Genomic DNA, 15000 nt, shown 5'->3' with positions numbered 1-15000 from the left:
AGCGTGTGTGAGTGTGTGTGTGAGAGTGAGTATGAGTATGAGTGAGCGTGTGTGAGAGTGAGTATGAGTATGAGTGAGCGTGTGAGAGTGAGTATGAGTATGAGTGAGCGTGTGTGAGAGTGTGTGTGTGAGAGTGAGTATGAGTATGAGTGAGCGTGTGTGAGAGTGAGTATGAGTGAGCATGTGAGCATGTGTGTGTGTGAGTGTGAGAGTGAGTATGAGTATGAGTGAGCGTGTGTGAGAGTGTGTGTGTGTGAGAGTGAGAGTGAGTATGAGTATGAGTGAGCGTGTGTGAGAGTGTATGTGTATGTGTGTATGTATGTGTGTGTTTGTGTGTATGTGTTTGCGTGTGTGTATTTATATGTGTTTGTGTGTGTGTATGTATGCGTGTGTGTGTGCGTATTTATATGTGTGTGTGTGTGTGTGTGTGTGTATGTATGCGTGTGTGTGTGTGTGTGTGTGTGTACCTCTCTCTCATGGACATTGTTGGCTGTGTGTTGAGGAAAGACAGTTGTTGCTCCAGACTGCAGACCCGGAACGCCAGATAACAGGATGAAATGATGAGCAAAATAATGCTGTAAAACACAAACACACATCCGGTTAACATCCATTCACACTGACATTATTAATTATTACAAATATATTCATAATTACACATTATTATTTATAATAATTATAAAAACATTTATTTGACTTAAAAAAATAAAAATAAAATTATGTTTTTGTTCTTGGTTGAAAAAGTAATCAAATCTGCTAGTTTAGACTTCCATTATTAATTATTATAATAAATAATTGATATAATATAATAAAATAATTAATATGAATTATTTATAGTTAATAATTATACATTATTATTTATAATAAAACATTAATTAATAATTATTATTAATTATCGGTTACACTCATCCAGCACTTCACTAAGAGGTCATGTGACTACATTACATCAGGGCAGATAATAAGGTGATTTTGCATGGAAATACGAAATATTTTTAAAATACTTAAACATAAAAAATATTAATAAACTTTGAGTAACTGAAATCAGCAGCAGGTCGAGACAAAACACCACAAAAGTAAATGAATTTCTGTCGAGTTGAGGTCAAGTGTTTATCTCAAACTCAAATTATTAGTTTATACATAATCCCTTTAATCAGTGTGTGTGTGTGTGTGTGTGTGTGTGAGACTGACAGCAGAATGAAGAACTTGAGCAGGTGATACTCCATGTGACCCAGTTCTGAGGCCGGTTCAGTCAGGAGAATCTTCTCGGACTCGAGACGTCGTTCTGAAGAGAAACAACAAACATTTAATTCTGTTTAATTCTGTTTCTTCATGGGTTTCCTGCAGAAGACACACCCGTTCACTTCAAATACATCGTTGTGCAACACAAAACCGGCCCCATTGTTGGACACAGTTTTTAACTCCTGGTGTCGTAGTTCAATTCTATTCAATTCTATTCAATTCTATTCAATTCTATTCAATTCACATTTGTTTGTATAGCGCTTTTCACAATACACATCGTTTCAAAGCAGCTTTACAGAAAATGCATGACAATTTAGAGTGATCTGTTATCAGAGGAAACTGTCTAAGTTATGCATTTCAGAAATGTACAAAATCACAGTTATTTATTAATTTAAACAATGATATAATTTAATGCAGAAACAATGAGCTCATAGAAGTAATGAATCACTGAATAATGAATGCAAATGTCAAACTGAGCATGTAAAATTCAACGCACCTTCCTCATAATCAAACAACGTGTGGATATTTTCATAACTCGTCACGACATCTGAAGATAAAAGCCTCGAGTCAGAAACATTATCCTAAACATCAGTGTGTCAACAGTCTCGCGTCACCTTTCACCTTTCACCCAGAGCCCGGCCCTTCACGAGCCGAATACGAGCCGCAACACACAAATATTTGGACAAAGACGTGAAGAACAGGAACAATAGTTCATTACAGAGAAGAGCTCTCGACTGCAGGACGCAGAGTCAACACACACACACACACACACACACACACACACACACACACACACACACACACACACACATCTGCTTATTTCAACAGATTCTGAATGATGGTGTTTGCGTTACAGTTTAAGAGGATCAAGTGCTTTTCCATTATGAATAATGAAAATAATTGCTCACCTGATCATCAAGAGTCAAATATACGAGTAAAATATACGAATGTACATGTATATAATTATTTATACTTATTTAGTCAGTTTTAATTCTTTATATATATATATATATATATATATATATATATATATAATACTGTATATAAATAAAATAACCATATAGAATGTATATATCATAAGCATTTATATAATAAATATGATTATTTATTAAAAAATATGAATAAATTATTATTATATTATTATTTTAAATTATTTATTTTTATGTATTTATTATATATTTGATAATATCATAAAATAATATATAATTTAAAATTAAATTTAAAACTGCGTCTCAGTGATGTAACGTGTGTGTGTAACGTGTGTGTGTGTTACCCTGCAGTGGCGTCTCAGTGATGTACGGTGTGAGTGTGTGTGTGTGTTACCCTGCAGTGGCGTCTCAGTGATGTACAGTGTGTGTGTAACGTGTGTGTGTGTTACCCTGCAGTGGCGTCTCAGTGATGTACGGTGTGTGTGTGTGTGTGTGTGTGTTACCCTGCAGTGGTGTCTCAGTGATGTATGGTGTGTGTGTGTGTGTTACCCTGCAGTGGCGTCTCAGTGATGTACGGTGTGTGTGTGTGTGTGTGTGTTACCCTGCAGTGGCGTCTCAGTGATGTACGGTGTGTGTGTGTGTGTGTGTGTGTGTGTGTGTTACCCTGCAGTGGCGTCTCAGTGATGTACGGTGTGTGTGTGTGTGTTACCCTGCAGTGGCGTCTCAGTGATGTACGGTGTGTGTGTGTGTGTGTGTGTGTGTTACCCTGCAGTGGCGTCTCAGTGATGTACGGTGTGTGTGTGTGTGTGTGTGTGTGTGTGTGTTACCCTGCAGTGGCGTCTCAGTGATGTACGGTGTGTGTGTGTGTGTGTGTGTTACCCTGCAGTGGCGTCTCAGTGATGTACGGTGTGTGTGTAACGTGTGTGTGTAACGTGTGTGTTACCCTGCAGTGGCGTCTCAGTGATGTACGGTGTGTGTGTGTGTGTGTGTTACCCTGCAGTGGCGTCTCAGTGATGTACGGTGTGTGTGTGTGTGTTACCCTGCAGTGGCGTCTCAGTGATGTACGGTGTGTGTGTGTGTGTTACCCTGCAGTGGCGTCTCAGTGATGTACGGTGTGTGTGTGTGTGTTACCCTGCAGTGGCGTCTCAGTGATGTACGGTGTGTGTGTGTGTGTGTGTTACCCTGCAGTGGCGTCTCAGTGATGTACGGTGTGTGTGTGTGTGTGTGTGTGTTACCCTGCAGTGGCGTCTCAGTGATGTACGGTGTGTGTGTGTGTGTGTGTTACCCTGCAGTGGCGTCTCAGTGATGTACGGTGTGTGTGTGTGTGTGTGTGTGTGTGTGTGTGTGTTACCCTGCAGTGGCGTCTCAGTGATGTACGGTGTGTGTGTGTGTGTGTGTTACCCTGCAGTGGCGTCTCAGTGATGTACGGTGTGTGTGTGTGTGTGTGTTACCCTGCAGTGGCGTCTCAGTGATGTACGGTGTGTGTGTGTGTGTGTGTTACCCTGCAGTGGCGTCTCAGTGATGTACGGTGTGTGTGTGTGTGTGTGTGTGTTACCCTGCAGTGGCGTCTCAGTGATGTACGGTGTGTGTGTGTGTGTGTGTGTTACCCTGCAGTGGCGTCTCAGTGATGTACGGTGTGTGTGTGTGTGTGTGTGTGTTACCCTGCAGTGGCGTCTCAGTGATGTACGGTGTGTGTGTGTGTGTGTGTGTTACCCTGCAGTGGCGTCTCAGTGATGTACGGTGTGTGTGTGTGTGTGTGTGTGTTACCCTGCAGTGGCGTCTCAGTGATGTACGGTGTGTGTGTGTGTGTGTGTGTTACCCTGCAGTGGCGTCTCAGTGATGTACGGTGTGTGTGTGTGTGTGTTACCCTGCAGTGGCGTCTCAGTGATGTACGGTGTGTCTGCTGCGCTCAGGCTGCTCGTGGAGTTTCCCAGCAGATCCGGCAGAGATGAAGACACTGATGGAGCCGACGCTTTCCTCCGCCACGTCAACACCGGCGTGAAGTCCGCGCTCACCGGGAACTCATCCTGAACATAAGTGAGACATAAGTTAGAAATGCTGCTACGTCTCAGAACGGAGGCTCACTATTGGCCAGCATCACACACATGACCAGCGTCGGCCAATCGTGAGCCTCCGTTCTGACGTACAACCCAGAAGCGCTGCGCTGTTACACTCGTGAACTCACTCAGAGACACAGAAGAACATGAAGAGTTGAATAAAGTTGTTATTTGTGTGTTTTTTTGCGCACAAAAAGTATTCTCGTCGCTTGATAAACTTAAGTTTGAGCCACTGTAGTCACTTGGACTATTATAAACATTGTCTTTACTAACTTTCCGGGCCGGCAAGTTTCAGTAACAGAGAAGCCTATGGAGGAGTGAGGCAGCTCTCAGATTTAATCACAAATATCTTCATTTGTGTTCCGAAGATGAACGTCTTACAGGGTTGAACAACATGAGGGAGAGTAATTACTGACAGAGTTTACATGTTTGGGTGAACTTACCCTTTCATTTTTCTACAATATCGACTCATGACAGTAAAATAGGGCATTCTAAGTCAATCTACTGCAGGATTTCCTCTCTCAATCAGTAGAAAATGTGTTTAACACTCACAAAAACCCACACATACACACACACCGTCATATACCGTGAATCGGGTATAATTTTGAAAAATACTGTGATATAAATGTTTGGTCACAGCGCCCAGCACGAGTGTTTCTCTCACCGTGGACAGAGATCCCGGCTCCTCCAGAAACTGCTTCAGACTCAAACTCTTCTTCCCGTTCACCTGAGGATCAAACACACACATCACCTTCTGCTCTCCTACACACACACTCACACGCTGAGTTATTATCAGGGCTGGGAAACGATTCATCGCATCCAAAATAACATAATACATGTGTGTGTGCTGTGTCTAATTATTTTGTATATATAAATACACACACATATGCATATATATATTTAAGAAATATTTGTATGTATAAACTGTATATATAATTTATATTACATATAAATATAAATATTTTATATATAACACATTTTTCTTTAATATACAGTACCAGTCAAAAGTTTGGAAACATTACTATTTTTAATGTTTTTGAAAGAAGTCTCTTATGCTCATCAAGCCTGCAGTTAAAAAAAAAACAAAAAACAAAAAAACAGTAATATTATGAAATATTGTTACAATTTAAAATAATGGTTCTCTTTTTTTATATATTTTAAAATGTAATTTATTTTTGTGATGCAAAGCTGAATTTTCATCAGCAAGTACTCCAGTCTTTGGTGTCTTATGATCCTTCAGAAATCATTCTAATATGATGATTTGATACTCAGTTATTATCAATGATGGAAACAGTTGTGCTGTTTAATATATTTTTTTGGAATACTTTTTTCAGGATTCATTGATGAGTAAAACGTTAACAGCATTTATTCATAAAAACAGCATTTATTCAAAATAAAAACATTTCTAACAATATAAATCGTTACCATCACCTTTTATCAATTTAACGCATCCTTGTTGAATTAAAGTACTAATTTCTTTAAAAAAAAATAGTTATTGTTCCCAAACTTTTGAACGGTAGTGTATATTGTTACAAAAGATTTCTATTCTAAATAAATACAGTTCTTTTTAACTTTTTATTCATCAAATAATCCTGAAAAAAGTATCTCAGGTTATAAAAAAATATTAAGCAGCACAACTGTTTCCAACATTGATCATAAATCAGCATATTAGAATGATTTCTGAAGGATCATAAGACACCAAAGACTGGAGTACTTGCTGATGAAAATTCAGCTTTGCATCACAAAAATAAATTACATTTTAAAGTATATTAAAAAAGAGAACCATTATTTTAAATTGTAATAATATTTCATAATATTACTGTGTTTTTTTGTTTTTTAGGCAGGCTTGATGAGCATAAGAGACTTCTTTCAAAAACATTAAAAATAGTAACGTTTCCAAACTTTTGACTGGTACTGTATAACATGCATGTGTGTGTGTATTTATATATACAAAATAATTACACACACATATATTATGTAAACACAATCTTTTATTTTGGATGCGATTAATCACTTCACAGCCCTAGTTATTATAATACAATATTGCAAGCAACATTAATGCAACAAAAGCCTGATAATGTGTGTGTCACCTGCAGGTGTGTGCAGATCCTCCTGAGCACGTCATACACACTGTCCCGCGACAGCAGAGACACAAACACATACTGACAAAGAGAAAGAAACTTGTTACAATTGAATAAACCAGTGGATCTCTGAGTGAGTGAGTGAGTGGAGGCGGGGCTCATTTGCATATTCATAGAACCACGCATACTAAATGAGGCAAGGGTGTCGAGTTACAGTCAAGATATTTTAAGGCATGAAGACATTTTTTTCAAGGAAAAAACTTTTAAATATGTCATTCTGGTGATCAAAGATGAGTTTAGGGATAAAATGATTGACTACAGGGGGACTTTAAATAAGTATTACGTTTTCTCAAATGTTTGATGATATTAATTAAATAATATATATAAGTATATATATATATGTATGCGTGTTTATTATAGATACTATATATATATATGAATATCCGGATGAATATTTTGGCACATGAAGTTGCCTCTCAGTACTAAATTTAGTTACTAAAATAGTCAAACACACAAAATAATGTCAAAATGCCAGTCTTGGCGAGTATTCATGTAAACAGTCAGTTGTGTTTTAAGTGAACGTAAACAGTCGAGAAACAGAGAAAACACACGTGTAACAGTATAATGGATACGTGCGTCTGGTCTTAAAGTGACAGTAGCCTAATAAACCTGATGCCAAACTATGAGATAATATTAAAAATATTATAAAAACAAAAAAGTGAATGTCAAGCCCTGTATCACTGCACAAAATGCTTTTCTCACTCAGTTTTTTTGTCTTGTTTACAGACCAAATGTGTAAAAATTCTTAAATCAAGAAGCATTTACTAGAGAAGTAAAATGACATAAGAAAAGATTTTTTTTTTTTCTGAAATAAATATCAAACATAAGTGAGTTATATATATATAATTATGTCAAAGCTGTCTAGGTGATACAATTAAGATATCAACGGGATCTGAATTGTGATTTGTTTTTGTTCTTGGCAAATACAGTATGAAATCTGCCGTCACGATGGACTCTGTATCCAGTGATCTTTCTGAACTGTGTTTTGCATCATCAGTGTTTGATGACACTGGTGAACCTGCAGATCGTGTGTGTGTGTGTGTGTGTGTGTGTGTGTGTGAACCGCTTGCGTTCTTCACCTTCTGGCTGGTGTCGGTGGTGATGGCGAGACCGTTGGGAACCAGTCCTGCAGTTTTGTGTTTCTTCACCAGTCGCACAGACACCACCGGGATGGCGACCTGAACCACCAAACACAACAACCACATGATTAGAAGAATCATATCGACTATCACTCTTCAATAAAAACATCACATATTATGTTGTTATGAGGACTTTCACTTTGGATAAAAGCATCTGCTAAATGATCTAAAGAACTGTATCAGAGTTGAAGATCCTGGATCTTTGTACTCTATCATTCTATCAGCGTTAACAAACAAAACAAAGACAAAACAAACAGAACGGAAGATAAAAATGGGAAAAAACTCATCCAAATTTAGCCAAACCTGAACTGAACATCAGTGGAGTCAACAAAGCGGCGGGTTTAAATTCTGTGTTTGAATCTTTTCATTTGGTTTTTTAGCAGAAGATAATTTGTAATTACACTTTTTTTTAAATGCAAACAAATAAAACACATCCTAACAAATATGCATGAAAAAAAAGACATAGGGGTAATAATAATTGAACAGAAAAAATTAAAATAAATTAAAATAAATTAGGAAAAAAAAAAAAACATCAACTAGTTTCTTTCATTCTGAATTAGTTTTCAAGCACCTGATGCAGACGGATCAGACGAAAGAGTTTTATTAAAAGCATGACGTTCCTGATTTCCCCTTTTTTTTTGGAAAGATTTTATTCATTTCCAGATGGAAATCACCTCTTAAAATCCCCAGAAGTTTAATATGATGGCAGATATTCATATATTTAGTTTGTTTACATGCTAAAAGTATAATTAGGCATTAAAACATTATAACGCACAACAGAAAATATCAATGACTGTTAAATATTTCTGTAATATGTCATGGGAGAAGAGATAAAAATAGGCTGTGTGAGTTTTTGTCTCATATTTATATCATGATATAGTTGAGTAATATCACACAAGTGCTATTTTTGTCCCGAATAGCACAAATGCAAATGTGATGCTGATTTTATACATACATTACATTTATACAATAAGAAGTTAATATTGTGTTATGTTTTAGACACAAAATTATCTGCTTTTGTGATATTCCCTATAAAGCCAGAGCAGAACCGTTGAATCCGTTTCTGAATCCGCATATTGAGTGAATCGATCGGGTGAAACAATGATTCAATGACTCGTTCATTAAGAGAGCCATTTACTTCATTCCTGAATGAATCATCTGTTTGAATGAATGAATGATTCAATGACTCACTCATTTAGACATTTACCGCCACCTACTGGCAAGTTTTAGTTTTAAACGAAAAATTATTTCATTTTTCCATTTGAATAAAAAAATCTTTAAAGGTTATAATCATTTACACACCTTTATGGCCATAGAAGCCTAAATGTTTGTGTGAAATAAATTATGTTTATGTTTTTTTTTTCTAAAGCTACTTTAGTAATGTCTATTTGACGCTCTTCTCATTTAACACAATAATGACTTTAAATGATCTTTTGCTGGTAATTTCTCAGCCAAATTTGATGTGCGATTAAATTGCATGTAATTAATTAGATAAAAAAAAAAAAAAAAATTCGCAATCACTTGACAGCCCTAATTTTAAAATGAACGTTTATTCGTATATTTTAATTTTAGTTTAAGTCATTTTGTTACGTGCAATAATTATTTAGCTTTATTTTTATTTCAGTTTTAGAAGTTTTTCATTTATATAAATTCAGCCTTATTTTTAAATGTACAAAAATGATTTTTTAATAGTTTTAGCTAACAGTACCAACACTGATGCAGATTTGATCGCTGATGAATCTCACATTATTTTGGACGTTAAAGAAAGTGTAACTGTATTCCCTACAAACCTTAATGTCTTTGCCGAAAAGGTTTGCGTAGAAACACAGCCAGTTTCGGGAGATATAAAGCCGTCCTTGCAGCAGAATGTCCCGCAGAAGAGCGCAGGAATACACTGGAGAAAACAGTGTGAAATACAACACATATTTAGTCCAAATCTGATGACAAATCCAAATGAAACCAGCATAGCAGTGGTTTACGCATCTAGATATTGACGGAAGACACAGCATCACGAATCCGATACGTTACCCTTCATCAGGATCTCCTCCTTCGGGACGGTGGAGAACAGTTTGTGGTACTGAGAGTTGTATTTGCTGACGGTCTGTGAAGAGAAACATGTCGATGGAGACTTTTGCATTGGTTTAATCTTCCTCTCCTTTCATGCATAACACAGCGACATCTTCATGCCAAAGACGCTGAAAATCCTAACTTTATTCTATCTTTCTCAACACTCTCAGCTGAGAAACCTTCTCTAGAGGCCGTGCAACACTACACTGACTGATGTTCTCACATGACAGGAAGCGTTTCGTTTAGTACGTGTGGGAAACTCCCACGCTGGAAACTTCTTGATTCAGTTGCACCTGATAAAAACCACCGAAGGCTTTGTGTTCGCCCAGCGCCCGATGGGTTTTGACATCATTAAAACTGGGACTGAACTGGTGAGAGGCCCATAAGGAACAAGGCTTTGTAATGTTTAACCACAATCTTGCATCATGGATGACTGATAAACACAACTGAGAAACTATTAATGCGAGATCTAAAGATACTTTTATCCAGTGCATTTCAGGTGTGCTTTTAAGTTTTTTTTTTTTTAAATCAGTAACTTTGAATCATACGTTACACAAAGATTTAGGCAACAAGTTATTGTTCATCTGCTGGATATTATCTGATTTAGACATGAAATATACTTACTGAACCCCTGTAGCATTTCTTTACATCTTCATAAGACAGATCGTCAATCAGCTGGAGCCTGAAAACACAAATAAAGTACAATTATTACTAATGGTGTTAATAGTAAATATTTTAGTGGGAAAATTATTTATTCACAAAATGTATAATACATTTTTTTTTTGACTACTACTACTACTACTACTGTAGATACACACACATACATACATATATATATAAATAAATATATATATATATATATATATATATATATATATATATTGCATACATTACAAATGGAAATTGTTTAACATATTTATATAATATTTTACATTCAATTAATATATACATGAATTAAAATATTATATATATAATTAAAAATATAAAAATATTAATTTTATATTCAATTAATATATAAAAATAGTATATATTAATTATATAATATATCATTTAAAATTATATAAAATATGTATATTATATTTAATATTCAATTATTATATAAAATATGATATATACACGCACATTTGTTTATTCAATTAATATATAACAATTATATAATATAATATATATAATTTAAAATTATATAAAATATTTTTATTATATTTAATATTTAATTCATATTTTCATATTTTATATAAACACACACACATTTTTCTTATTTTTTTTAATGCCAGTTAAAAAAAATAATAATTCAGAAAGACCTGGAAAAAATGTCAGAAAAAACAACAACTTTACAGCAAAAACTGACCAAGCCAAAACTAAAGAAGCAAAAATGAATCTGAATAAAAATATTTAAACTGGAAAATTTGCTGGAAAACACAATTTAATCTATATCAGTAAAATGTTGTGTTAAACATGTGGATGCAAATCTTCTCTTTATGAATATTCCTGCAATGCAAAATTGTTCCAGTTCAGTGAAATCAAACACATGGTCAAACATATTCACAAAAAAACCCCACAGATGTGCATTTCACCACGTAATGTCTCTGTCGAGACCCAAATATCATGCAAAATGTGTGTAGATAAATGATCATACAAACAGACATGAACCCCAAAAGCATCACTCTGGCTCCAGTCGCAGGCAAATACGTGCAAATGTACAAAGTGCATTTTCATATTTATTTACCAGTTCAAAACCTCAATGTCTTCCAACTTAAACAAACACACACCCACGAAACCAGCCTTTTGAATATTAGGACGTGGTCCCTCACACAACGATGATCATGTGACCCTGGACCACAAAACCAGTCACATGGGTCAATTTTTTTAGATTGAGATTTATACATCATATGAAAGCTGAATAAATAAGCTTTCTATTGGACAATATTTGTCCGAGATACAACTATTTGAAAATCTGGAATCTGAGGGTGCAAAAAAATCGAAACATTGAGAAAATCGTTTTAAAGTTGTTCATTTATGTTCGTGATTATGCTACATCTACTCACAAAATAAATGTTTTATATATTTACGGTAGGAAATTTAACAATTATCTTCATGGAACATGATCTTTACTTAATATCCTCATGATTTTTGGCATAAAAGAAAAATCGATAATTTTGACCCATACAATGTATTGTTGGCTATTGCCACAAATATACCCGTGCGACATGTGACTGGTTTTGTGATCCAGGGTCACATTTTAGTGGATCATGGCATCTAAAAGATTGAAAACCCTGGTCTAGAGGAAACAACTGGTGAATCGATGGTGATTTCTCATTCATTTCTTACAGAAAAATGCTGGACACAAAAACACAATGTTTGTGACTGCAATATTTCAATATAACTGGAGGTCTTCCCGCCTCATTTGCCTGGCTCCTTCACCTAATTCCCTGAACTTCCTCTCAGAAACAATCAATCATTGTTTATAACTTCTGGTGGCCGATGACTTCACAGAAGTTTCCTCACGTTTCCTTCCTGAAGCGGCTCAGATGAAGGTAATTCCATCATTTCAGCAAGTAAACAGCACATTTCAGCCGTCAAACACGATCATTATCCTTCGAATGGAGTAATCACAGCTAACAGGGAATGTTCTCAGAACTTTTTTTGTTATTTATAAATCCCTTATGAAATGTTTTTTCTGAAAAGAAGAAGAAACCTTTCAGAAATAGTTCAGCAAAACCATCAGAGGAGAGGAAAAGTCTGCTCTCGTCAATGTTTACACAAACACATCTGAGCAAAAGGGCTTCTGTTTGCTGTGGCCAGCGTTTCAACATATATTACACACTGTTCTGGTTTGTTGCATTGATGACAGAAATTGCATAAACACACACAACTCACAGTTCCTCTATAAGCGTAAAACAAATTCAGTAATTCACTCTGACAATGAGAATGAACCTCACTGGTTCTTACAGAAGCTCAAACGTGATGCGTAACACGAGAATGAACCTCACTGGTTCTTACAGAAGCTCAAACGTGATGCGTAACACGAGAATGAACCTCATTGGTTCTTACAGAAGCTCAAACATGATGCGTAACACGAGAATGAACCTCATTGGTTCTTGAAGAAGCTCAAACGTGATGCGTAACACGAGAATGAACCTCATTGGTTCTTACAGAAGCTCAAACGTGATGCGTAACACGAGAATGAATCTCACTGGTTCTTACAGAAGCTCAAACGTGATGCGTAACACGAGAATGAACCTCATTGGTTCTTACAGAAGCTCAAACGTGATGCGTAACACGAGAATGAACCTCATTGGTTCTTGAAGAAGCTCAAACGTGATGCGTAACACGAGAATGAACCTCATTGGTTCTTGCTGAACTCAAAAGTGATGCGTAACACGAGAATGAATCTCATTGGTTCTTACAGAAGCTCAAACGTGATGCGTAACACGAGAATGAATCTCATTGGTTCTTGCTGAAGCTCAAACGTGCTGCGTAACACGAGAATGAATCTCATTGGTTCTTGAAAAAGCTCAAACGTGCTGCGTAACACGAGAATGAATCTCATTGGTTCTTACAGAAGCTCAAACGTGATGCGTAACACGAGAATGAATCTCATTGGTTCTTGAAGAAGCTCAAACGTGCTGCGTAACACAAGAATGAATCTCATTGGTTCTTGAAGAAGCTCAAACGTGATGCGTAACACGAGAATGAACCTCATTGGTTCTTACAGAAGCTCAAACGTGATGCGTAACACGAGAATGAACCTCATTGGTTCTTGAAGAAGCTCAAACGTGATGCGTAACACGAGAATGAATCTCATTGGTTCTTAAAGAAGCTCAAACGTGATGCGTAACACGAGAATGAATCTCATTGGTTCTTAAAGAAGCTCAAACGTGATGCGTAACACGAGAATTAATCTCATTGGTTCTTACAGAAGCTCAAACGTGATGCGTAACACGAGAATGAATCTCATTGGTTCTTGAAGAAGCTCAAACGTGATGCGTAACACGAGAATGAATCTCATTGGTTCTTGAAGAAGCTCAAACGTGATGCGTAACACGAGAATGAACCTCATTGGTTCTTACAGAAGCTCAAACGTGATGCGTAACACAAGAATGAATCTCATTGGTTCTTGAAGAAGCTCAAACGTGCTGCGTAACACAAGAATGAACCTCATTGGTTCTTGAAGAAGCTCAAACGTGATGCGTAACACGAGAATGAATCTCATTGGTTCTTGAAGAAGCTCAAACGTGATGCGTAACACAAGAATGAATCTCATTGGTTCTTACAGAAGCTCAAACGTGATGCGTAACACAAGAATGAATCTCATTGGTTCTTGAAGAAGCTCAAACGTGCTGCGTAACACAAGAATGAACCTCATTGGTTCTTGAAGAAGCTCAAACGTGCTGCGTAACACAAGAATGAATCTCATTGGTTCTTGAAGAAGCTCAAACATGATGCGTAACACGAGAATGAACCTCATTGGTTCTTACAGAAGCTCAAACGTGATGCGTAACACGAGAATGAATCTCATTGGTTCTTACAGAAGCTCAAACGTGATGCGTAACACGAGAATGAATCTCATTGGTTCTTACAGAAGCTCAAACGTGATGCGTAACACAAGAATGAACCTCATTGGTTCTTGAAGAAGCTCAAACGTGCTGCGTAACACAAGAATGAATCTCATTGGTTCTTGAAGAAGCTCAAACATGATGCGTAACACGAGAATGAACCTCATTGGTTCTTACAGAAGCTCAAACGTGATGCGTAACACGAGAATGAATCTCATTGGTTCTTACAGAAGCTCAAACGTGATGCGTAACACGAGAATGAACCTCATTGGTTCTTGAAGAAGCTCAAACGTGATGCGTAACACGAGAATGAACCTCATTGGTTCTTACAGAAGCTCAAACGTGATGCGTAACACGAGAATGAACCTCATTGGTTCTTGAAGAAGCTCAAACGTGCTGCGTAACACAAGAATGAATCTCATTGGTTCTTGAAGAAGCTCAAACATGATGCGTAACACGAGAATGAACCTCATTGGTTCTTACAGAAGCTCAAACGTGATGCGTAACACGAGAATGAATCTCATTGGTTCTTACAGAAGCTCAAACGTGATGCGTAACACGAGAATGAACCTCATTGGTTCTTGAAGAAGCTCAAACGTGATGCGTAACACGAGAATGAACCTCATTGGTTCTTACAGAAGCTCAAACGTGATGCGTAACACGAGAATGAACCTCATTGGTTCTTGAAGAAGCTCAAACGTGATGCGTAACACGAGAATGAATCTCATTGGTTCTTGAAGAAGCTCAAACGTGATGCGTAACACGAGAATGAATCTCATTGGTTCTTGAAGAAACTCAAACGTGATGCGTAACACGAGAATGAATCTCATTGGTTCTTGAAGAAGCTCAAACATGATGCGTAACACGAGAATGAA

The 15000-nt window shown here is 36.7% G+C and overlaps 1 protein-coding gene across 2 annotated transcripts in view; it reads right to left on the bottom strand.

Moving 5' to 3' along the window:
* The window catches only part of gramd2ab (GRAM domain containing 2Ab), a 33451-nt gene that overhangs the window by 3491 nt on the left and 14960 nt on the right, over nucleotides 1-15000 (bottom strand). Inside the window, exons 3-12 of one of the 2 annotated variants that reach the window (XM_084095963.1) lie at nucleotides 10194-10251; nucleotides 9531-9603; nucleotides 9293-9396; nucleotides 7443-7541; nucleotides 6313-6384; nucleotides 4887-4949; nucleotides 4033-4192; nucleotides 1733-1783; nucleotides 1186-1279; nucleotides 468-575 (exon numbers count right to left, since the gene is read on the bottom strand). In XM_084095963.1, coding sequence (XP_083952089.1) covers nucleotides 468-575; nucleotides 1186-1279; nucleotides 1733-1783; nucleotides 4033-4192; nucleotides 4887-4949; nucleotides 6313-6384; nucleotides 7443-7541; nucleotides 9293-9396; nucleotides 9531-9603; nucleotides 10194-10251 — 882 coding nt within the window. The remainder of the gene's footprint in view (nucleotides 1-467; nucleotides 576-1185; nucleotides 1280-1732; nucleotides 1784-4032; nucleotides 4193-4886; nucleotides 4950-6312; nucleotides 6385-7442; nucleotides 7542-9292; nucleotides 9397-9530; nucleotides 9604-10193; nucleotides 10252-15000) is intronic. The other variant, XM_084095964.1, reaches the window with a different exon arrangement.

Source organism: Abramis brama, assembly GCF_963993115.1.
Source record: "Abramis brama genome assembly, chromosome: 20".
NCBI lineage: Eukaryota > Metazoa > Chordata > Actinopteri > Cypriniformes > Leuciscidae > Abramis > Abramis brama.
This window is presented reverse-complemented; position numbering and strand designations above follow the sequence as displayed.